Here is a 23,974-nt window from a genome sequence, read left to right as displayed (position 1 = left end):
GATTGTTGGGGGCAATATGCCGACTCTGTAAACTGCTTAGAGAGATCTGTAAAGCACTATGAAGCGGTATCTAAGTCTAAATCTATTGCTATTGCTATTTTCCTAAGGATTAAAGGAAACTCACCAGGTGTTTTCAGACTTGTCAATCCAATGATTCCTTATAGCTGAAGAGCAGTTAACAAGCAATTTTTAAAAGTGATTAGCAAAGGAAGTATGAGAACCCAGTTTTAAAGTTGGCAACCATGGTTTAAGCAAGGTGGCCAGCCCATCCCTAGTCTCCCAAATCTCTAAACCCATTGGATATTGCTGTCTTGCAGTCTCCTTCGAAGGTACAGATGTATTGAGCACTTGTTGGCAATCCTAAATTCTTTCTTTGTCCAAAGAGGAATTGCAAAGAGCCATTCTACTTGCTGGCTCTTTTATTTTGCTGTGCTTCTTGGCACCACTGTTAGTGGAGCTTTCTTCAACACCCCATTTTTTCCCCAGAAATCCAAAAACCCTGAATTCTCAGTTAGCCCCATCTTTAAATACTGCTGTTTATAGGATATTTGAAAATGGGATTACTAACTAATCATACGCATCAATAGAGTTAACTGCAACTGTTAAGGAAAAGAAATTAACATTTATCTGCTGTATTGTGAAATTCGACAGAAGAATTATCACATACGGTGTTAATGACCCTTTTTTGTAATCTTTTCTTTTTCTGCCCGGTATATGGTGGTAACTTGATTATTATGAAAATAATTCATAGCACAACTATTCAGCTAGTTAATAGCAGAAAGTGGACTAATCAGCATTCATATTTTAAAAAGCCTTTTCATAGATTCTTCCCTGTGAAAGTGAAAGACTCACAATTGGAGTAATTATGTTAGAGGAAGTGTAAAAAAAAAGTTCCTTAAAAACAGCTATTTATGTTCCTTTATTTAACTGAAAAAATGCAACTTTTGAATTGTCTTATAAATGCAAGTAAGCCCAAAGTAGAATACAGTAGGATTAAAATAATTTCTTTTTTAAAAAGGGGAATGATTTACATGAAGATCTCTTCATCTTCTGATTTCCTAAAACTGGAATCTTGGCATTGTCTGTTGTTGCTTTCCCTTTTCTTTTTTCAAAGGGCTGAAGACAACTTGAAGGGTTATAGATCTCTCTCTGTGTATATTACAATTAAATTTCCATCTTCAGATAGACAGGTTTTACTGGTTTTATTGTCTTGTCCAGGAGCAACACTCATCCAGGATTTTTTATATTTTATATGCATCCTATAAAATTAGATCTCCCAACTTCCTTCAGTTGTCTTAAACACACACACTATAATAATAATAATAATAATAATAATAATAATAATAATAATAATAATAATAATAATAATAATAACAACAACATGATGATGATGATGATGATGATGATGATGATGATGATGATGTTGATGTTGGAAGGGACCTTGGAGGTCATCTAATCCAACACCCTACTCTGGCACGAATATTTCAGACAAATGGCTGTCCAGTCTCTTCTTAAAAACTTCCAGTGTTGGAGCATTCACAGCTTCTGGAGGCAGGTTGTTCCACTGGTTAATTGTTCTAACTGTCAGGAAGTTTCTCCTTAGTTCTAGGTTGATTCTCTGCTTGACTAGTTTCCATCCGTTGCTTCTTGTCCTGCCTTTGGGCGCTTTGGAGAATAGCTTGACTCCCTCTTCTTTGTGGCAGCCCCTGAGATATTGGAACACTGCTATCATGTCCCCCCTCGCCCTTCTCTTCGTTAAACTACACATACCCAATTCCAGCAATTGTTCCTTATATGTTTTAGCCTCCAGTCCCCCAATCATCTTTGTTGCTCTTCTCTGTACCCTTTCTAGAGTCTCAACATCTTTTTTACATCGTGGTGACCAAAACTGGATGCAGTATTCCAAGTGTGGCCTTACCAAGGCATTGTAAAGTGGTATTAGTACTTCATGTGATAAAAATTGACTAACGAATGAGCATCTTTTTGTTTGTGATTCAGTTATGAACTTAGAGTGGCATGCCAACAATGAGGACCGTATTAAATTGCACTGCAGAGATAGACAAGAAATACTACATTTTCCTTTTCTTTTTAGGCCATTTGGAAGTTGTTTCACTATTGATCAGTCATGGTGCTGAAGTGACATGTAAAGATAAGAAGGGTTACACTCCACTTCATGCTGCTGCTTCCAGTGGCCAGATCAGTGTTGTGAAGCACTTGCTCAATCTTGGTGTGGAGGTAAGAAGTTAATACTACAAGCTAGTAAAGACTGAATTGTTATAATGTTCTTTGGATTATAAATTATTTTAATCATTCTGGATCATAATATTAAATATTAATATAGCTGTTGAGAGTATAGCTACAAGTGTAATTCTCCAACTTCCTTTCTCCCTTAGACATGATATAATAATAAAAATACAGAGGTGCCACTGAAGTATATGATGTGCAACAGACCATATGCACTATTTATACTGAAATGAGGATATAGTAATTGCTCCTATAAGATTGGACAAATTTTCTTAATTTATTGCATAAATAATTTGTTTTAACACTGATAGTTGTAACATAGGTAGCCATACTATTTTCTTTCTTTCTTTCTTTCTTTCTTTCTTTCTTTCTTTCTTTCTTTCTTTCTTTCTTTCTTTCTTTCTTTCTTTCTTTCTTTTTTCTGCTACCAACTAATATATGTCCAAGTTGGAATAAATCCAAACAAAGATAAGCATTTAAGAGCAATATGCAAGATTTTTGTGCAAAGCTAAAACCTGGGAAAGATGCAATTTCTTGAAAAAAATGCAAACCTGTTCTTTTTTTAAAAATGCAGTCAAAAAAAGCCAGGCAGTGGAATTATCCTGTAAATGCTAAAGCAAAATTTCCAACGTTGTCTTTCATATCACATAAAAAAAACTACATGGAGACCAGCCACATTTTCTTTGGAACAAATTTCATAGAATTGGAACACAGTGCAAAGGTGAAAATGCAGTGCAGTATCTGTCTCTCTTTAAGTAACAATGTAGTTTTCCCGGATTGTGCTTTAAAAAGTCAAAAGTTTATATTTTTCATACTATAAAGTATATTTTTTGGATGTGCATCCATAGTTCTACAAGTTTCTATTATCTCCCCTGCTTAAATCCAAATTAAAATAATCTCATTCAGCTTCTTCAAGGCCTGCTTTAAATGAATGGCCACATTTCCACTATTTTGTTTGTTGTTTGTTGTTCTCCTTTCTTCAGAGTTTGATATTATAATTATTAATATTATTAATATTATCAATATTATGAGAACACGTTCAGGAGCACACACCCTTGTGAAGGATATAACTTTTTTTGGCTTTATGCATAAAATTGAATAATTAATTTTGTAGCCATAGGAGGGAAATTGTTGAGTTTTTTTTCATATAATGTTTTATGTAGTCATGTGATATTTAGACCTTTTGTTGTGTGATACAATTTTTCTGGAAGAAATGCATTACCTTTTGTTTGAAATATTAAGGACCACTTTATGCTTACTGGAAACTCTTTTTCTTTTACACAAACTCATATGGCATTGTTAATATTTTATAGTTATAATAGTTAGATTATATTTTGTTAATTAATAACAAACCATGTCCTGCAATTCTCTAGCTAAGTCAACATGCAAAGTTCTCTTCTACTGTGCTAAAAAGAGTCGGAGGTCAACACTTTTTTTTCTTCTTCTTCTTCTTGTACCGCACACTCTCTCCTCTTCGCGTTTTCCTCCCCAGTTTCCCATTATTTTAATCTTCCTTTGTAATTTATATTCTGGTAAACTAATAAAAAATTGAAATGAGGCATGGGGTAGACAAAAGTAATGCCTTAATGTGAGTGATTTCACGTGATCTTTTGCTCTTGCAGATTGATGAAATGAACATCTATGGAAATACTGCCCTTCATATTGCTTGTTATAATGGGCAGGATTCTGTGGCTAATGAGCTGATAGACTATGGAGCTAATGTCAATCAGCCTAATAACAGTGGATTCACTCCCCTCCATTTTGCTGCTGCTTCTACTCATGGGGCCCTTTGTCTGGAACTGCTTGTGAATAATGGGGCAGATGTAAACATTCAGGTAAAATTATAGGTTTCACATCTCTTCCTTTTGATTTCCATTTCTTACATCTTTAAACAGCGGATAAATGGAATGGAGATCAGGTAACTGAAGGTTATGTGTTACACCTTCACATTTAAATGCTGAGCTTTGAGGTATATCTGTTAAATACAGAGTACATTTCTTTTCTGAACAGTATGAGAATTGAAAGAGAAAAACATTTTTAACTTTCCAATTCAGACGTATTCTTTTTGTGCAGAAATCCCTTGGAATGGATAACTGTTACATTAAAGTCTCTCTGGATAGCAAGATGGGCAGCGTATAAATATAATAAATAGGTAAATAATAGATATGAATTTACATGGAGAACAAAGAAAAATGAGGCAGTGTCCTTCACATGGTTCAGAGGGAAAGAATTGAAATCAAGGGCTATTCAGTTTCTCTTAAGATACTGCCTTTATTAAACATGTAGACACATCTTGCCCATTATAGGTATTCTGTATATCACAAATGGGATCAGAAACAAAATGTTCCTTTCTTGCTCCATCCGTTAGCAGGATTATTTCTAACTACAATGCTGTAGTCTGAAAATGGAGGCATATGTTTCTTCTTCCCCATGTTTTTTTGCAATGTTACTTAGAAGTTTGGCAACCATCCCTGAATCTTTTTGTTTTAATATCACTAGATAATTTAAAGTTGATTTAAATTTAAATTTAAATGATATTTGTGGGGGGAATGTGATTCACTAGCTAGCCCAAAGGTCCCCATCCTTTTGGTCACCAGGGACCAGTTACATGGAGAGAGGTTTTTCTGCGGACTGGAGGGGGTGTGGTTTTGTGCGCTGCCTGCATCCCACGGATGGGGCTTTGCTTGTTTGTGTGACCCAGTTGCTGGCATGCTCCGGCCTGGTACTGGTCCATGGACTGGGGGTTGGGGGTCCCCTGCACTAGGCTACTGCTATGCTGTCCCTTCTTAGAAGTGTATGTTAATTTCTTCTTACCCATCTATTTTCTATATTTTAAATTTTTTCAGACCATGAATCCAGTTATTTCTAAAAAAAAATTCCCAAGGGCCTGATCAAGAGGCAAACACTGTGTAAAAAAAACCTTACACTGTTATAAAGTTTTAGAAGCTCACCGAGCCATGAATGTTGAGGTGCTTTGAATATGATTTTAATTGATATACAGAAAGCCATCTTTCTGTGTATTTAGGAAGTGTCCATTGTTGCCGTTTTACATCTAAATGTGGGGCATCAAGAGCCCCTTAAAGGAAATAGGCACTTCACTACCAATAGGTGTGATCTGTGCTATATTTGTTTTTTTTTTGTTTGACAGAGTAAAGATGGGAAAAGCCCACTGCATATGACAGCTGTCCACGGGAGGTTTACACGGTCACAAACTCTCATTCAGAATGGTAAGCTAGTATTTTTAATATTGTATCACTTTAAAGCATCTTTACTCATTTTGTCAAGTTTTAATCTTTTAGAAAATGAAGGACTGTATATTTTCTTTCTTTTGGATATACAGTCCAAAAGAAGCAAGAGTGAAAAATAATGGAATTGAGAGCTTACATTTCTGCATCAGTTCTGGATGCAACAGCATTTCTAGTTTGTTGTTGTCCTTTTAATGTTCATTAAGTTTGCAGACAGTTGCAGAATATGTCCAAAGAAGATATACGGTAAGCAGGGCACAATTGGAATATCCACAAATCTGGTACAAAACTATTATTTCTTGATTGCTCTGTTATATTCAGAAGAAATCATGATTAAACTTATATGTTGACTCATATCTGTCAAAGTAGCCAAAATGAATGTGGTGAATATAGAAATCTTAGATTATAAACTCAGGAGAATAGTATAAAAATATTTTTAGTGAAAGTAGAAATACTGCCATATGCAGGTTGGCTACCAAAAATAGTACTGTCCTGAGCTCTTTCCATTTGCCTTCATATCATTAATAAGGTTCATCCCAGGTCACAATGTTCTCGTTAAGAAATTCTTTGTTTCTACTTGAATGCTGTACAAGCTGTTAGTATGATGAATTATCTGAAAGATAGTACAAGCTAGAAACACTTTTAGCCCTAAGTCCTAATAATATCTACTGCCTTTTACCAAGGAAATGGTTTTTAAATAAAAATTTAGATGTCCTGTTTGGTTAAATGTAAAAAAGAATTTTGCAGCACTTTTAGGTTTGGTATTCAATGAAAGTACCTTAATCAGGTAAGAAATATTTGTACTATGGGAAAATAGAAACAGTAAATATATATTTGACATATGTTGTAGATACATAGATATCAGTTTAAAAGGAAATACAGCCACAAAATCACAGTGGGAATTTAGTCCACTATATAGTTTATCACTATGATTGACCCAGAAAACCTACATCAAACACCCTGAATGGATAATAATTTCTCTCTCTTTCTCATTCTCTTTAGCTTTTTGTCATCCTGTTCTGTTCAGAGAAGGAACAGATTGGTCTTATCCAAAGTCTGAACTCACCTTTTAAAAAAAAATAGGCCTCTTATACTAATCTATAGGGGCTAAATATTTTTCTTAGTTTTAGTAATATTTTAAATTATAAAAATATTGAGGATTGCAGAGACCTACATCTCCCTGCTCAAAATTTTTCATCAGCTTGGCGTGGAACTGAATTGTGTAATAAAAATAATCTCATTATAGTTTAAGTGTAACTGACAAAAGCAGTAGGAATACAAGCCAGAAGCAGACTAATGAATTTCTGAATTTCCTTAGCAAAATTTTAGTTAAAAAAAGAAGAAGAAAAAAAGCAAACATATGTTGGACAGTATGGGTTGGCTAAAAATTCATGGGAAAATCCGAAGGTGAACTAACTTATTTAAATACATGGTAAATTAATTAGAGAAACTTCTAGATTGGGTTTGCACACAATGCTAGCCTTAGTAAAAATGGAGTTGGGTAGGACCAGATTCTGTTATATAAATTTTTATTGATTCAAATTCACTTTTAATATTATTGTCTTACAAGTTCTGACTTTATGTTGTAAAACATAAGCATTCCAAATATGCACTCAGTTGAACAGTATTTAAGGGTAATATTTTGTACTACCTATAAATGTAGGGCATACATGGAACATGTTGTTCAAAATGCACAAAAATTGGCAACATCCCCGAAATATTTGTGATATTCTAAAAGTGCATAATTCATGTTTACTGCAATAAAAATTTTGGATGGAGTTAAGGCACAACTTCTGTGCAAAACCCAGTTGGAATCACATAACTTCTTCACTACCTTGGAGAGGATGCAGCCTAACTTTTAAGGAAGATATGTGTTTTTTGTTGTAAGGCCAGCCTAGCCTAACCTAAGACTCTTATTCTCTCCTATTGATTCAGACTGTTCCCCCTCCCCCCCTTTGTCTTGGCACTTTTGATTTCCATTGATAATTTTGTTTCATTTAAGTAAAATATTGTATGAGAAACTAAAATGCCACCCACAGGTTTTCACCTGATAGAATTGTCTTTTTTTTTCTTTTTGAATTGGTCAATTGGTCAAGTTCTCGACTGATGGAATTTGGTACTTTGTAGTTCATAATGTTCAGGGAACCCAACCATTGCCTTAATGTGTTATAGTGATCAAGTCATCATATTAAGTCATAATGTGTTCTGTTTGTGTTAAGGCTTGTTAGCAGTCTTGTGTACCAGTATCAAAGCTGTATAGTAATAATTTTATGTACTTTGGGTGCCCCTTCAGCATATATAATACTAGATCCAATGGTGTACAATTTCTTGATTAGTAATATATGATATAATAATTCAATAAATTCATTGCTAATGATTTCATATTTGTATCTCAAATAATATATTGTAAATAGTGAGAAGACAGTTGTATAATTTCTTTTGCTGGCTTGAAACTCTCTACTCCTTAACTTAACTTTTTTTGTTAAATTGCACTCGATTCTTACATAATATTTTCATATTAAAATGACATATTCAGGAGGTGAAATTGACTGTGTTGATAAGGATGGCAACACTCCCCTCCATGTGGCTGCAAGATATGGACACGAACTTTTGATTAATACCTTAATAACTAGTGGAGCTGATGCTGCCAAGTAAGTTGCTGAAGAAGTAATACTCCAAATTATAGAATTATATCATTAATTTTAGAGTGCATCATCACCTTGGATTTGGAAGATGGCCTATTTAGCAACAGTTGGTAATATCTTGTGTATATTTAAGGTAGATTAATGGCTGATGGACCCTTTTTTAATTTGTTTTTAAACTCATTAATTCTGTATGACACCAATAGCTTTGACTAAAGTCCATACCAAGACAGGACCAACAAATTGTTTACAGTTGCAATTAACAGAAATTATATTTTTATTTCAACCTTTACCATTTCTATACCTAATATTATGATTGGAATGTACAATTCAGAACTATTGCTATATTTTCTTTCTGGTAAAAAAATACCACAAACTGTTATTAGAAAAGAGGTTTACAAGAATATGATCTACAATATTTTGGGCTTCTTTCTATATGAATTTTAATCCATTCCTTTTCTAACTGCTGAAGATAGAAATGAGCCTCAGTGAGAGAAAAGGGTTCAGCAATCCAGGTTATCCACTCAAAATTTCTATTTCATGCTTCAATGACCTGTATGTTGATCAAATAAAACACCTCTGTCAGTGCCTGAGATGTCCAGTGAAGTGAGAATCCTGCTTGAAATCATTAGGTAGACATCAATGTCAGGATGGGATAATATATCTGGGACCTAAAATGAAAATTTGAATTGTTTTTTGTCAAGATCATTTTGTGTCCTTCCAGACTGGCATCCAGGAGCAGAAGCTTTGCAAATAGAATGCTCAAAGAAGTAAAGTCAAAGGGCATTATCTGAGATAATTATGTGTAGGAGGACGAAGGAGTAAATAACTAAATTTGACTTATTTATATTCAGACAGGAAAATTTTAAGATGTAACCTGGAAATTGTTCTAATGAATCCTAGTAGATTATTCTTGGACATATACAATCTGTCTGAAAACATATTTGTATGACAGGGAGATTACAAATTGATTATGGAAGGGATTGTTATTTAGTAAGCAGGAAATTTTTGTAATGCTTTACCATATATCACTAGAAAACATATTGCCGTCCCATCACTCTGAAATAACCCCAAATTTCCCTGTAGCGAATAGAATTAGAAGAAAGACGTATACAGAGAGAGGTCTACAAACTTTATTTGAAGAAATGTTTATATCAGAGGTTGGTTTGTTTTGCAGATGTGGTATCCATCGCATGTTTCCTTTACACTTGGCAGCACTTAACGCACATGCTGACTGCTGCAGGAAGTTGCTTTCATCAGGTAAGCAAATGCAAAAGAGAATGTAAAACCAACCTTGTGAATGAGCTGCTTATGGGTCACTAATGTATGTCCATGTACTTAGAAAATGAAGGCCTTACATTTTGTTTCAAACACATGCTGTTGTATGCTTATATGTGCAAATCTATGTGTTCCTATTGGACACATAGATGCACAATCCTGTTTTATGTATTGTCTGTGTTTAAAGCATGCTGAATGCTGTCCCCTTCTTTAATGACCATAGAGAATGGTCATTCGAGCACCCGTTATAGGATATTGTACTATTTCTGGAGGAAAAGAGGGGGAGTGGTTTTTGCCATTTGCTGTTCTATCTGTGGAGCCTTGCAAAATCTACAGGCAGGAGGGACAAGGTGGAGAGCAAACCTATGAGTCTTGATTGTGGGTGGAGGAACACAGATGCATCATTGAACAAGCCTTTGTTGAACTGAAATCCTTTCTATGAATCAAAGGAGCTTTTTGTTTATGAAATAACCACCTGATTACCTGGAAATAAGCTGGCTCTTTCTCAATAATTTGCCACAATGTAAACCAGGTTTGTGTGGATTTTGGTTCTTAGTTCTTTTCACCACCAAGAATTTACTAAATCCACAGTTGCTTCTGCTTATCCCCTCAAGTAAATTACAGTGACTTCTGTCAGTCAAAATAAAGTTAACTTTACATCCAAACCCAAACTGCAAAGCTTGAAAAGAGTCATAATTTATTTACAATTCTGGCTTGTTAGAGGATTTGCAAATCTCACCAATGGTAAGCTTTCTATGGCTGGTATGTTTCTGATTATTTTTCCATTCTGGCTTGTAGGAGGTTTCAAGGAGATTTCAAGATAGGAATACTTGACTGTTACCTTTAATAAGCCAGAATTCTCAACAAATCTAGTTTAATAATAAGCCAATAGGACATACTTTAGAGTAGGACTGTTCCTTTTTTTGGTTCCCAGATACATGATAAAAATGTAATGCATTGTATAAACAAGAAATCAGGTTGTCCCCTTTTGTAGCCTTCACTTGTTGAGAGCTTAATCTTATTTTAAATTTCTAATTTCAATCTCACTTGGTTTTTATTATTGAATTGTGTGGCACTCTGCAGTCCTATAGAAATCCATAAATAATAAACTGAATTAAAGGAGGCTACATACAATTATTTTTGTCTCGTAAATATTTTTGATGTCATAAATTAAGGCAATTTAATTCAACTGTATGGGAGGATTACAGCAAGCAATGTGCAATTTTTCATCACCATTTTTGATGAGCAATAATGGTGAGAGACAATAGAACTAATGGCTGTTTTCACTATCCAAGACCAATGTGCTAGTCTTTGATATGGAATATCAGTTTCCCACAATATGGGCTATTCCAAGTGGTTAACTACTTGCTCTCCAAAATTAGTGAAGCAGCTTTCCTTTGCTCTGGCCTACCAATTAGGCCTTGTCCTCCATTGGGCAAAATCTGCCATCAGTTCTAATCCTTACAAGATGCCTTTCTGTAGAGGGAGCATCTGTTATTTTGTCCATTAATGTTAAAGTCAGTGCAGTATGGCAAAGGAAGGATAATGAAAGCTGGTTCGCAAGTAAATTTCTAAACATTTTTAGTAAGATAGTCATTGATTGCATTTTCAAATGCCCAATATTAGAGCAATTGTATTTTCTTGGTAGATGAGATTGCAGAAGTGTGGGAGAACTATGATGAGTCTCTTTAATCTCTTGGTTTGTTATCCTTGTGATCATCATACTAAACAAACATTAAATCTAGTTTCAGAGCCATAGAACATCTTAAATGAAGCTCAGTTCTTTTTTTAATTAGTCCCTTCAAACAATTTGTGGCCCTGGTCATTTTCCGTTGCTCCATCTCTCTATGGCAGAAGCCCCCATCAACTACTGGTGAAGGAATGAGATGGGGATAATGCAGATAAAGAAGCAGTCAGAAATCAGTTTGACATCCTTGTGAATCCACTGTCTGTTGCCCTAAGGGAAATGATAATCATTTCTCCTTTTTTGCAATTTCACAGAGAAGATCCACCCCCTCCTTAACTGTGGTTCTAGCTGCAGTAAAAATGTGCTGCTCTCCATACAAAATATCTGTCCTTCTCTAGAAAGTCATCATTTCCTGTTCCTGTGCAAAATCTGAAGCCATTAGTAAATAAAACTCTTTTTGATGCATGCTGAGGCAATTCTTGTGACTTCCTCATTTTCCTCACAGAGGTCTCTGCCTTCATGCCTGCTGTCACTTCTCTTGAAAGTCTGCTCCTGAAATGCCTGCTGCATGATTTAAATACTTCAATAGCAATGGGCTATAGATTCTTTTTGACTTTATGGTTCTTTTTTTTCTGTAGCGCCAAGCTTGAACAGACACTGTCCGTTTCCATAACAACCTCTTGCTGACTACAGTTGTATCTTCATTCTGATTTTTTTTCTTACTAACTGATTTTTCTGTCTCTGCAATGTTTCTTGCGGTTTAACTAGGACAAAAGTATAGCATAGTGTCCTTGTTTAGTAATGAGCACGTGCTGTCTGCAGGCTTTGAAATAGACACCCCAGATAAATTTGGAAGGACGTGCCTCCATGCTGCTGCTGCAGGAGGGTGAGTAGTTTTGAAATTACAACTGCAATAAATATATGTAATTTTAGCTCTGTGGTTTCCCTGCAATTTTTTTCCCAAAGAGGAACAGCAAAATGACACAAAAACTACTGTAATTTATGAGGCCCCTTGTGTGGAATGCATGAGTGTGTGTGTGTGTGTGTGTGTGTGTGTGTGCACGCACACACACATACACCTCACTTTAGGGGGAAAAAACCCTCTCTTTTTGCACATGACAAACTATGTTTTGCTTCAGTTAAGTAGGTCCCATTGTTTCCCTATCACAGACTAGGCTTCCTCGGCCTCAACTGATTTTTCTTCCTTTTTTGGTCATTGTATTCCTAACCCATCACACAAGCACTGCAGTTTATCATCCTGAAAACCCCATCTGTAAAGATTAATCTTTACAAATTAATGGTGGGTTCTGGCTCTTGAATGAAATGTTTTGTGGGAACAGTGTAAAATAAGAGATATGAGACCCAAATTTTGAGCCACTTCTCTTTTGCCCTTTTTTATCCACTGACATGTGGGGAATCCTTTCCAGAGCCTAGGGGCTGTTTCTCTTTACCATTTAATAGGGCATATTTCCCCTCAGCCAGAAACAGGGGTTGCCACTCCAGTGTATTGCAAGTATTGGCTGCTGTGCCATAAAGGAAAAGCAGAACAGGGGCAGTGTGTTCACATCCATTCTTATACTGAAACAGAATTCTTTCAGGTTTCTACAGTTGCAAATTTGAATTAGCCCAGATAGCAGTAAACACACACACACACACACACACACACACTGTAAATGGAAATGCATTCAAGGACAAAAGTTATATTCTAAGTTTGTTACTTTCTTTCCCAAATGGGTAGGATTTCTCTTCATTGCACATTCAGGCTACACCAGACAAGCCCATACTTTGTTCTATAATATAGGCCAAATTGTAAATTACTGTCCTGGAAAACAGTGGCCAGACAGAAAAGAAAATAAATACTCATAGTTCTACAGCCAGATCATTCCTTTTAATAATTTTATAATTTATAATTTATTAATATTTGTATACCGCCCTTCTCCCGAAGGACTCAGGGCGGTGTACAGGGCAAGAATAAAACACAAAGCTACAAAAATTAAAAAGTAATTAAATACATGCCCAACAATAAATACATTAATAAAACCCCAATAAAGTGATAGTAAAAACCCCACCAATCCCCCCTCAGGCCAGGCCGGCTTGTTCGAACAGGTATGTTTTCAGATCGCGGCGAAAGGAGCGAAGATCGGGCGCCGTCCGGAGCTCAACCGGTAACTGGTTCCATAGCTCCGGGGCCCCCACAGAGAAAGACCTCTGTAATAGAGTATGCCTTCCCGTGTATCAAAGGCAAGCTATAAAAAGGAAGAGTGAATATCTACCATTCTAAAATTTATGCATCTGAAGACTTGTTTTAAGGGATAAGAGAGAAACAAGCAGGCCATGGACTGCACAGTAACACAATTCTTCCAGTTGAGATTGATGGAAGAAGGATATGAACAATTCCTTTAGTTACACTTGAAATAGCTGATCCATCAAATTTATTTCAAGGTTTCTTAGCTCATTCAAAACATTTCTCAACAGAATATTCCCCTGCACTTTATAAATGTGTTGAAATGATCTAAAGCTGTGCTTTTGTGTGTGTGTCTTTTTCTGCTGTTCCCATTCATCACAGTAGGCTGTGTGCAAGATAACTTCGAGTCAGAGGGTCTTGAACAAATTAAACAGTGTTAAAATGAATTGAGTGCAATGTTCTTCCTGACTAAATTAATGAGATTAAATTTATGTAATTCATTTAAAAAGAATGCTCTTGTTATTCACATATTTAACTAAGAATTGTCTAAAGGTTCAGGGGGAAAAAAGATTCCTTAAGGGTATGTATCGTAATTCTGAACATGGCTGGTAAGTATTAGTAATAGAGAACAGAGCAATCTCAGTAGATCTGGGAAGCATCAAAGTGGAATGTATACTTCTCTAGCCAGGAGAAGAAAGAATCGTGAGACTAAGGAACTTCCTTCCTTGAGCTGTTCAGCTATTCACATGTCCTTCCATACATGGAAAGGAAACAAGCTATTGCAGCTGTAGGCCAGCTCCTTCCTGTTCTTGCCTTACTTTCATCGCAATAAGCATAACTAGGGTCCTCTAGAACAGGCATGTCAAACTGCCGGCCAGCAGGCCAGATGCATCATACTGAAACCGCGCCCACCCCATTGCCGGGCAATGGGGGAAAAGTCGCAATACCTCGCGCGACATCACGTGACATCGCAGGTTTGACATGTCTGCTCTAGAATGAACCTCTTGTATGCTGGCCATATGAGAGGACCAGTTTGCTGTAGCAGTTAAGGTACTGGCCTAGAAATCAGGGAAGTGATTCTAGTCCCACTTTAGGCCTGAAAGCCAGCTGGGAGACTTTGGGTCAGTCAGTCACTCTCTCCCACAAAGTTGATATAGAGAAAGGAGTATTATGTATTTTTGCTGCCTTCAGTTATAAACTAATGAAGGCAGATAAAAATATAATACATAAATAATAAATAAATATGCTAAATATCAAGATGTTAAGATTCAGCTGTAAACGTAACAGCTTGTCCTAGGGTGATAATGCTAAATATGTTTAACTGGAACTAAACTTCTCTGAACTTTGGTCAAATATTCTTCTAAATAGACATATTTGCTTATATTGCATCCCTCAATGAGGTTTAAGCACTTTTTTTTTTAGAAAAAGACCATTGTGGTTTGGAAACCTCAGTATATCTGGAAGGTGCCAGGTTGGAGAAGGCTAATCTATCACGATAGATTCTTGTCTTAACAATAAAGTGCTTTACTGTCATAGCAACCTTGACAGTTGTATGTCCACAAAATATTATTTTGTTTTTTGTTAAGTAACTATTGAAAAGGACTATACCTACTCCATTGTTTCAAGCAAAACAACTCAGCATCCATTATGTTCAATCAGTTGTGAATGTGCAATGAGTAGAGGCAATGAAGCTGAGCCTTTACAGTGCTGGTTTACATAATTATTTTTGGAATGTCTTTACCTTTGAACTTGCAAACATGCATACCACTGTATCACAGAGAGGAGAGAAGTTAGAACGTTTGAATACAGCAATGAAGTCAATATTTGGCCAGTCACAAAATACAGTAATAAAATATTTTTTTTCCAGACAGTTAAATTAAAATAATATGGTACACACATTTTTACCATGTTCATCCCACTGAAGAAGGTTTTTGGCCAGTTTTAAGATTCTCAAAAAGCCACGTGAAATATGTATTTGGTATGTTTCTATCATATCTTCAACAATTTTATAACATATAGTTTTATGGTTGATAAAAGCTTTAGAACAGATTAATTGGAAATTAGCAAGTCTACCTTAATAAGTGAAGCAAGACATCTGTTTTTAATAGTGCAGTGCTGGTACATAAATTTAGATGCTGCTCTCAATTTAAGCCAAATACTTTTTAACCTTGTTCAGACAGCAATTAAGACAGCATATTGGGATTCCTATGTGGGAACTTTCACATGATTGTTGCCTTGGAAAATGCTTGATTTCATTTGTAATGACCAACTCAGAGACTCATGTATGCAGGTGTGAATTCTGAATCCTTCTTTTACAAGGGTTGATTGCGTTGTCATCTAAAATAAGCACTGGCTTTGTGAATAAAGGCTTTGTGAATAATTCCTATACATGCTAACCAGTATAAATGATGTTTTAGAGTTTTAGGAAGACATGCTTACAGACTATTTTCTCAATTTCTTTTTTATTTTTATTTTATTTTTTTGCCACCCATCTTACCATGAGGTGACTTTGGGTGGCTTACAAAGTTAAAAAGAAAAAATCAATGCAACAACATGGATCCAATAGGAATAAAACACTATAAAATACAAATTATCAGCTATAAGATCTCTGGTGGCACAGTCCTGCAGGCTACTTCTGCTGCCTGCCAGCTGCCAGCAGTTTGGCAGTTTGAGTCTCACTGGCTCAAGGTTGACTCAACTTTCCATCCTTCCAAGGTCGGTAAAATGAGGACCCAGATTGTTGGGGGCAATATGCTGACTGTGTAAACCACTTAGAGAGGGCTGTAAAGCACTGTGAAGCAGTAAATAAGTCTAAGTGCTATTGCTTTATATAAAAGATGGGGAGGCAGGGAGTAGGACAAGTGGGAGAGAAGTGGGATGTATTATTAATCTATCAACTACCTCCAGTGTGACATTGCCCCATTGCCCAACTGGCAGAACCAGGTCTTCAAACTCTTGCAGAATGTCAGGAGAGTGGGAACTGACCTCACTTCAGAGGGATAGATGTTTGAAAGAGCAGGCTCTTCTCCTGGATTCCATCAGCTGGAATTCCTTGGCTGACACGGCCTGCAGCATTCTTTCTCTGCCAGCACGGATAGGGTGGGCCAATTCCAGTGGGATTAGACAGTTCCTGAAGTAACCTGCACCCGTGTCACGAAGGGCTAATAGTTACTGTTTTACTCATATTTTATGTTGTAGTTTGTTCTTCCCGGTTCCTGAATGGTTAACCATGATTATTTTTTTTCAACTTTAGATTTTTCCCCCCATCAGCACTATTTTATTCTATTTATGCATTCTTTTCTTTCTGTATCTTTTCAGCAATGTTGATTGTGTGAAACTCTTGCAAAGCAGTGGAGCAGATGTAAATAAAAAAGACAAATATGGAAGGTTTGTAACTTACAAAAACTTTAAAAATCAATGTGGAAGTCTAGATCTCAGCTTCATGATACTGGAATTAGCTGAGCAGGTTTAAGAGGAGTTCATGCTTGGCTGTCATACTTGATCTTTGGAAAACTTGTATTACAATTCTTAATGCCAACAATGTTCTGGCAAGATCAAGAATATCATGTAGGATTTCAGACAAGGCTATTATTGCTCAGTTACTTATCCTTCTTTCTTTGCGGGATTAGCACTGAATTCAGATGTGAACATTCTCAATTTGTAATCCTCCTGTCTGTTGTATTTCATTCTGAGGAAATCTGTCAGGGAGAAAAAAATAATAATGTTTACACAGTATCTTTTGACCAATAATGCAGGAGACCTTTCTTTGGCAATGGAGAAACATGTTGCTTCCAGACTGGGAATCCGTTGAAGAATATAGGTTAACTAGCATCCTAAACCTGGGATGATCTCCTCTCCTCTCTTCGCCCCTCCCCTCCCCTCTGCTCCCCAAAGTAAAAGCAAAGTTTGAGATTATGTAATAGTAACAACAATAATACATTTACTTATACTATACCTACTAGGTGAAGTGCAAACATAACAGGATAGAATTAAGACTCAGACATATGACAGCAATGGTTATGTTTAGTGCAGAATAAGGTTACAACTTCCTTTATAGGAAATAAATCTTTCCTGACCAAAGTGTAATCCTAAAAGAGACAGATGTGTGCTATATCAATGGTATGTTCTTTCCCCTTTCCTAGTAAGATTTGAATAGTTTTGTTCTATATTATTTTGCACCAGAGTTCATCTATATGATTGCCTAAGAAATAACAATTCAGTATAAAAAATTAAGTGTAGAATAGGCAGTTGCACTGTCTCCATTATCATTTAAGCAGCTGAATCAAGAGTTTTTCTAAAAAGTACCTTTCTTCTAGTCCAGGAGTAGGCAACCTTGGCTCTTTTATGACTCGTGGACTTCAACTCCCAGAATTCCTGAGCCAGCTACTAGAATTGCTTTCAGTAACTACTTGCTCCTGCATATTGAGTTGAAGTCCACAAGTCAAAAAAAAGAGCCAAGGTTGCCTACCCCACTTCTAGTCACTCAAAGTTATCTCTTGTATTTCTGCTCTTTGACTAAGCAACTTTTAGACATCTGGAAGAGGAAACAAAGCTCCTTCCTTCTGAACATTTCCCCCCTAAAATTAAATAAATAATTTTTTACCAGGCATGCAGTAAAAGTTATCATATGAGTATCTTGTTTTCTAGCTACTACAACAGCTTAGATACCTTTCTGTATGGTGTTTTCCTTTGTAACAAATCTTATTTATTTTTATAGTAAGCCAGTGGTTTGTTATGCTTTATTCTTTATAGTTAGTTGAATAGCATTTCATACCCTTTTTCTTGGCTCACTTCTTAGTCATTTCTTGTATGCTTATTTCAAATCTTCACTGCAAAAGAAAGAATACGTTCTGCATTCAATTAAATACTGCTGTTGTACCTTGAAATGGGTTCTCCCTATAGCAATGTTGCTGTCAGAAACAGTTAACATAATCGTATCCTGTTACTCAAGTAGTGCCTTGGCTAATATGTTTCTGTTTATTTTTCAGAACACCTTTGCACTATGCAGCTGCAAATTGTCATTTTCAATGTATTGAGATGCTGGTAACTGCGGGGGCCAATATTAATGAAACTGATGACTGGGAACGAACAGCTTTACATTATGCTGCAGCCTCAGACATGGACAGAAAGTAAACAAGCTTATTTGTATTCCTTGTTTCTAATTCATTGCTAAGCCGGCGTCATTTCTGTTCTCTTCATCTCATTTAAGCAAAGATTCCCCCTTTGAATCAAATACCTCTTTAATGTCCCAGCTACTAGAATTGCTTTCAGTAACTACTTGCTCCTGCATATTGAGTTGCTTTTGCAATTGCATGGTTCCTTCCAGGTTGCTGATTCCTGCATAAACCAGCTTCAACTTCTTTATCTTTTATTCCCTGATTTGTGTTTATCTTGCTACTGCTTTTCACATGGTTAGATATGGCATATAAATGTTTAATCTGTTTTCTGAAATGTTAACAAAACTACTGAACAACAAAAATGACAGTTGCTTTTTTTTAAAAAAAAATAAATCATTACTTTTTGCATATAAAACTATCCAGTTGCTCAAAAATTCTCTAGACTGGTATTCTTAAGCTTTTTTTCTGAATATTAATTTTTCTTGAATTAGAGGAGAGACTCAGAAAACACTTGTCATATGAAGATGTAAAATAGTTTTAAGTTTCAAGCAATGTTTGTAAGGAGCTTGACATTATGATGGAGTTAAAATATCCTCTTTATATTCTTAATGCTCCTGATCCCTGTGATTGAAATTTTACATTTTCTTTTAGTTTGAATGAATGTTGAAATTGTAAGCATGTTGTGTTCCACTATGCCACAATATTTCTGGCTTTGGTGCTCATTTCATAATATAGTTCTTTATATCAGAAGCACAAGATTTCTAGCAATATATTCTTTAAAATGATAACTTTAAATGAAGTATTTCTCTATAAATTGGTTCTCAAAATCTGAATATCCTATGATATGTGAAACAATCCCATCAAATTCTGAAGAAATCATTTTTTTTATTATGATGAAATTTAAGGAGTGGAGAACATTTATAATTTCATGCATTGAAGGAGTAAATATGTATATTGATACCATTTGCATATATGGGCAGCTGCAATTTACAAGGACAATCTCTGCTGTCTTTGTAAATTTACTGTCTTTGGTATCTGCATCTGATTTATAGTTACATGTATAAGGCTTGCCATGTTGATGTATCAAATAGACCTTATGAACTGAATCTTTCCTTAGTATGCCTTAAGAAAAATATTAGTCTACCCTAAATATATTGTGAAAGGAGTTTTCACTTAAAAGAGCAACTCTTCCATAGTAAGTAGATAAGTAATATAGCTCATGTGTACTTTATTCTCCCCTAGTTTCATTAGCCAAGACCCCAATATTATCTCCTATGCCGGGGTGTCAAATTCGCAACATCACGTGATGTGTTGCGACGTATCGTGACTTTTTTTCCATTGCCAGCAATGGGTGGGCGTGGTTTCGCCATTATGCATCCGGCCCACGGGCCGGCAGTTTGACACCCCTGTCCTATGCTGATCTGAAGTGTTCTCCAATTTCCTAAAACATAATTATCCTAACAATCCTATCTTTTTATCCCAATGTCAGCAGAACTTCACTGAACAAACACACACACATATGGGGATGCATAGAGACACATATACATATGTATATCTATCTATACCACATGTATGACATTGTTAATTGGAAAGAAGCTTCTGGGGCTCAGGCAAGATTTGTGCTTATAAAACAGAATAGATTCATGATTTATTCATATTTTAAAAGGATAAACTTCATGCACTTTTGCCTCTATTCTGAGAGCAAGTAAGAATATCTTGAACTCTGGGGAAAGACTATAATTGAATAGCTGGTTTTTTGGGAGCTATGAATTTCCATACAATTGAAATAAAAAAAATAGGTTCATCTTTCCCACTGGAAGTTAAGTTTTATATAATTTACACATTAAGATCATAAAAATTCCCTGGTGGATCATACTACTGTGTGCCATCAAATTCATGACCTTTTCTCCAGTAGGTTATTAGAAAAATGTTTAACTCTTGATAAAAAGATTTATTTGAAAAGTGTGTCTGAAGATAGAGAATTATGATGGATGACTGAGTCAGTTTCGCCCCCCCCCCGCTTAGTTTTCATTATTGAAAAATAAAGTCATGCATAGAAAAAATACCTAGTTTAACATAATATTACTTGGAACTGTCTTGATAAACAGATTGATTTAGGGGAAAAATAGTTTTTGTAATTCTAAGAGCTACAGTTTTCTGCAGACAGTGACCTTGAAGGGACATATACATTATTAATTAAACATTAAAGGAGAACTTTAAGGGTGACAGGAGAACTGGTTTAGTAATGATAATAATACTGTATATTAACCAGAGATGGACCACAATGTTTTTGTTAAGCATTTGAGAGAAACTATGACAATGTTGTCTTACTTAAACTTACTGTTGTTGGCTCATTTGTCAGTTGCAAGTTAAATGGATACATAAAAGGCTTCTTCTGTATTGAGGAAGAATATGACTATAATAATGAGCAAACTAAGATCATCAAGATGAATTAATAATGTAATACACTGCTAAGATAGCAATTATGAAGCTGTAGGCCTCATGCCTCCTTCAGTGAATCAGCAGGCTATTGCAAACAGTATTTTATAGATCTTAGTTTGTGCTTACGTAAGAAATGGTGTGTGGATTTAGAGAGAAAGAAACTATGGCTGTTGTTGTTACTTGTTCTGATTAGCTACTCTATGTGTTTCATCTATACTTTTACCAATGGGAGAATATTTTTAAAATAAGAATAATACTTTTGTACTCTAGTATTCTCAACAACTTTTTTATTACTCCACTGTCTTTTGATATTGGCGTCACAGCTTATACCAATTCATATTGTACCTGGATTGAATTAGACATGATTGCAATTTCTGCCATTGCAGAAGCCTTTTAGGAAGGGTCTAGAATAGAGAGGATTCTGGAGGAGTTGGACACATAAGTAGTATTTGTGTAGAAGATCCAATAGAACGTTTCTTCTAGATGGGATACATTACTTTCTCCTTGCAAACAGGTAGTTTTCTGAAGACTTTTACTGGTGAAATTATATACCTGAGCCAATATTGAGGGACAGAATTGGTGAGGGAGACTGTATCTAGCAAAGATGAGATGAAATGATAAATATCAGAAAGTTCCAAAAATACTGTAGCTGAATGTGATGCTGTGGTGTAGAATGAGGACCCTAGAAATACTTCCCATTTCTGAGTGCTCTTTATGAATCCTGCCATATGCCAATCTGTGAAACATTGATATTAAAAAGTTTCCTGGTAGCACTCATAAATGTATTTGCTGTTTGAAGTGAAACGATAAAGAGTAGTTTATACCAAAGAATCTCAAAATGAGTTGCCTTTTTCATTCAGAAAGAATATTTTGGGTAACTCCCATGAAAACTCTGAAGAAATTGAAAGATCCAATGAAAAGAAAGAAAAAGAAGCTGCATTGTAAGTTTGGCATCAGTACAGCACTTTGACCACATCTCTGCATTACGCTTCTCCTTCTGTGGGTTGCAGTTCTGTCCATTCCTTAGTTTTGTTCTGTCTCTCTGTTTAGTGCTGGATTTGACATCTGAAACCATAAAATGCTAACCATAGCATTCTTGTGTATTGATGTAGATATATGTTTATGTGTACCGGCTTATTTCATATTTAGCTCTTTAAAAAAGTTACATAGCCATCTGCAAAATGATGAAAGCAATATCACGACACTGGCAGGGTCTCCTTTCATACACGCCTCATGGCAGTGCATGCAGAGCTGAAAAGAGCAATGCTTACAGTTTGAGGGAATAATATTGCTTTATTCATTTTGTATGAACACGAGTCACTCCTTCACCTAGACTGATTAACCGTCCACTAACAGAAATCCATCTTGTTTGGGCTGAGGCTAAATTTACTGGCTTTTATCCAATAGACCCCATTACTGAAGAGTTACCCTGTCTAATCTTTACCTGAAACTGATAAAAAGGCGCTACAGAACGGCATATTATCAATAAACTGATGGCACTTAAAAATTAAAAATTTCATATGATCTCCCCCAGCAGTTTAATGTAAACATTGAACAGCATGGCACCAAACCATTTAAATGATATAGCCTTGAGGAGAAATTCCCCAGTAGCACTATCTAGAGCACGGGTGTCAAACTCGCCGTGTCATGTGATGTGTCGCGATGTATTGCGACTTTTTTTACATTGTTGGAGCTGGGGTGGGCGCGGCCTCCGTATGATGCAACCGGCCCACAGGCCGGCAGTTTGACACCCCTGATATAGAGATTGAGCTAATTCAATCCATCCAAAATAATGGGTTGTATCAGAAGAACCTGAAAGGTCCTGTATAAGCAATTCCACCTTTCTCTGCATGTAAAGTGCGGGGATTATCCCACCACCTAACCAAGGCACATTTAGGGCCAGGACCAAGGTTTACTTCGGTTAAAAATCAATTTTATTCAAGACTGCCTGGATCTGATTATCTATCAACAGCTCAACTACCCTTCCCTGAAAGTTTAATTTAATTTTAATTTAATTTAATTTATTAATATTTCTATACCGCCCTTCTCCCGAAGGACTTAGGGCGGTGTACAGGGCAAGAATAAAACACAGAATTACAAAAGTTAAAAAGTAATTAAATACATGCCCATTAAAAAACAGTTAATACATAATAAAACCCCCAATAAAATGACAGTAAAAACCCCACCAATCCCCCCTCAGGCCAGGCCGGCTTGTTCGAACAAGTATGTTTTTAGATCGCGGCGAATGGAGCGAAGATCGGGCGCCGTCCGGAGCTCAACTGGTGACTGGTTCCATAGTTCCGGGGCGCCCACAGAGAAAGATCTCCCCCTGGGGGCCACCAAGTTGTTTGCCTGCTTTCTTTAATTAAGTTTGTACCATTCCTGTTTTTAAGAAGAAATGTATAAGCGCCTGGATCTAGCTAATCACTCCCTTTCTATTACTTGAATAAGCCACGAGAAGCAAAGTTTGAGCAAATAAATGCCTGTTTGAACTCTATGAAGTTCCTCGAGCACATTGTCATGCCTTAAAGCTGTCCTGGATTCCTCTACTGTCTTGTTGCCAAAACTGCAGAATCCAAGTCAAGAAGATTACAATAAATTTTGCCCTCAAAGGATCTTGATGGCATGTCACATGAAACTACCTTAGGTTCTCTTCTATTGGATGAGAACACAGAAGGTTCCATGTCACTTGGAAAAATTCACTGGATATCACCAAGAGAATACAGTGGTGGTGGAAAAATGTAACAATGAGATTTTAATAGCATCCAAAAACTTTGAAATGAGTTTTGCTGCAGGTGTCTCTACTTATTTCAGCTTGGTACATATCAAGGATTTAGAAGAAGTTCAGAAACAAACGTTTGCTGTCTATGCCAGAAAATTTCCCTTTATGCCACCTGGAATCAACTAGAATCCATTAATTTTCAGAATCATAATCTTAACTCTCAGATTTCCTCATCCCTACAGCAAGTAATAATTGACAAAAGTCTAAAAAGTTTAACAAATTTGACCTTTGCAAGGAATAGATTTAAAGTCCCCTAATTTCAAACTGCTATACTCCTTCCTTGCACTGCCCCCCAGAAGTCCATAGAAGATAGTCTACATGTGTTGACCTAGTTATGTCTATGTATGTCTGT

The 23,974-nt window shown here is 36.0% G+C and overlaps 1 protein-coding gene across 3 annotated transcripts in view; it reads left to right on the top strand.

Moving 5' to 3' along the window:
* ANKRD44 (ankyrin repeat domain 44) overlaps positions 1-23,974 on the top strand; it is a 143,866-nt gene that overhangs the window by 80,649 nt on the left and 39,243 nt on the right. For 2 of the 3 annotated variants that reach the window (XM_081314532.1, XM_081314530.1), the window contains exons 7-15: positions 2,093-2,235; positions 3,867-4,079; positions 5,393-5,471; positions 8,026-8,140; positions 9,309-9,391; positions 11,865-11,982; positions 16,600-16,668; positions 18,270-18,410; positions 21,701-21,781. In XM_081314532.1, coding sequence (XP_081170658.1) covers positions 2,093-2,235; positions 3,867-4,079; positions 5,393-5,471; positions 8,026-8,140; positions 9,309-9,391; positions 11,865-11,982; positions 16,600-16,668; positions 18,270-18,410; positions 21,701-21,781 — 1,042 coding nt within the window. The remainder of the gene's footprint in view (positions 1-2,092; positions 2,236-3,866; positions 4,080-5,392; positions 5,472-8,025; positions 8,141-9,308; positions 9,392-11,864; positions 11,983-16,599; positions 16,669-18,269; positions 18,411-21,700; positions 21,782-23,974) is intronic. The other variant, XM_081314531.1, reaches the window with a different exon arrangement.

This window comes from Vipera berus (assembly GCF_964194415.1).
Source record: "Vipera berus genome assembly, chromosome: 1".
Lineage (NCBI taxonomy): Eukaryota > Metazoa > Chordata > Lepidosauria > Squamata > Viperidae > Vipera > Vipera berus.
This window is presented reverse-complemented; position numbering and strand designations above follow the sequence as displayed.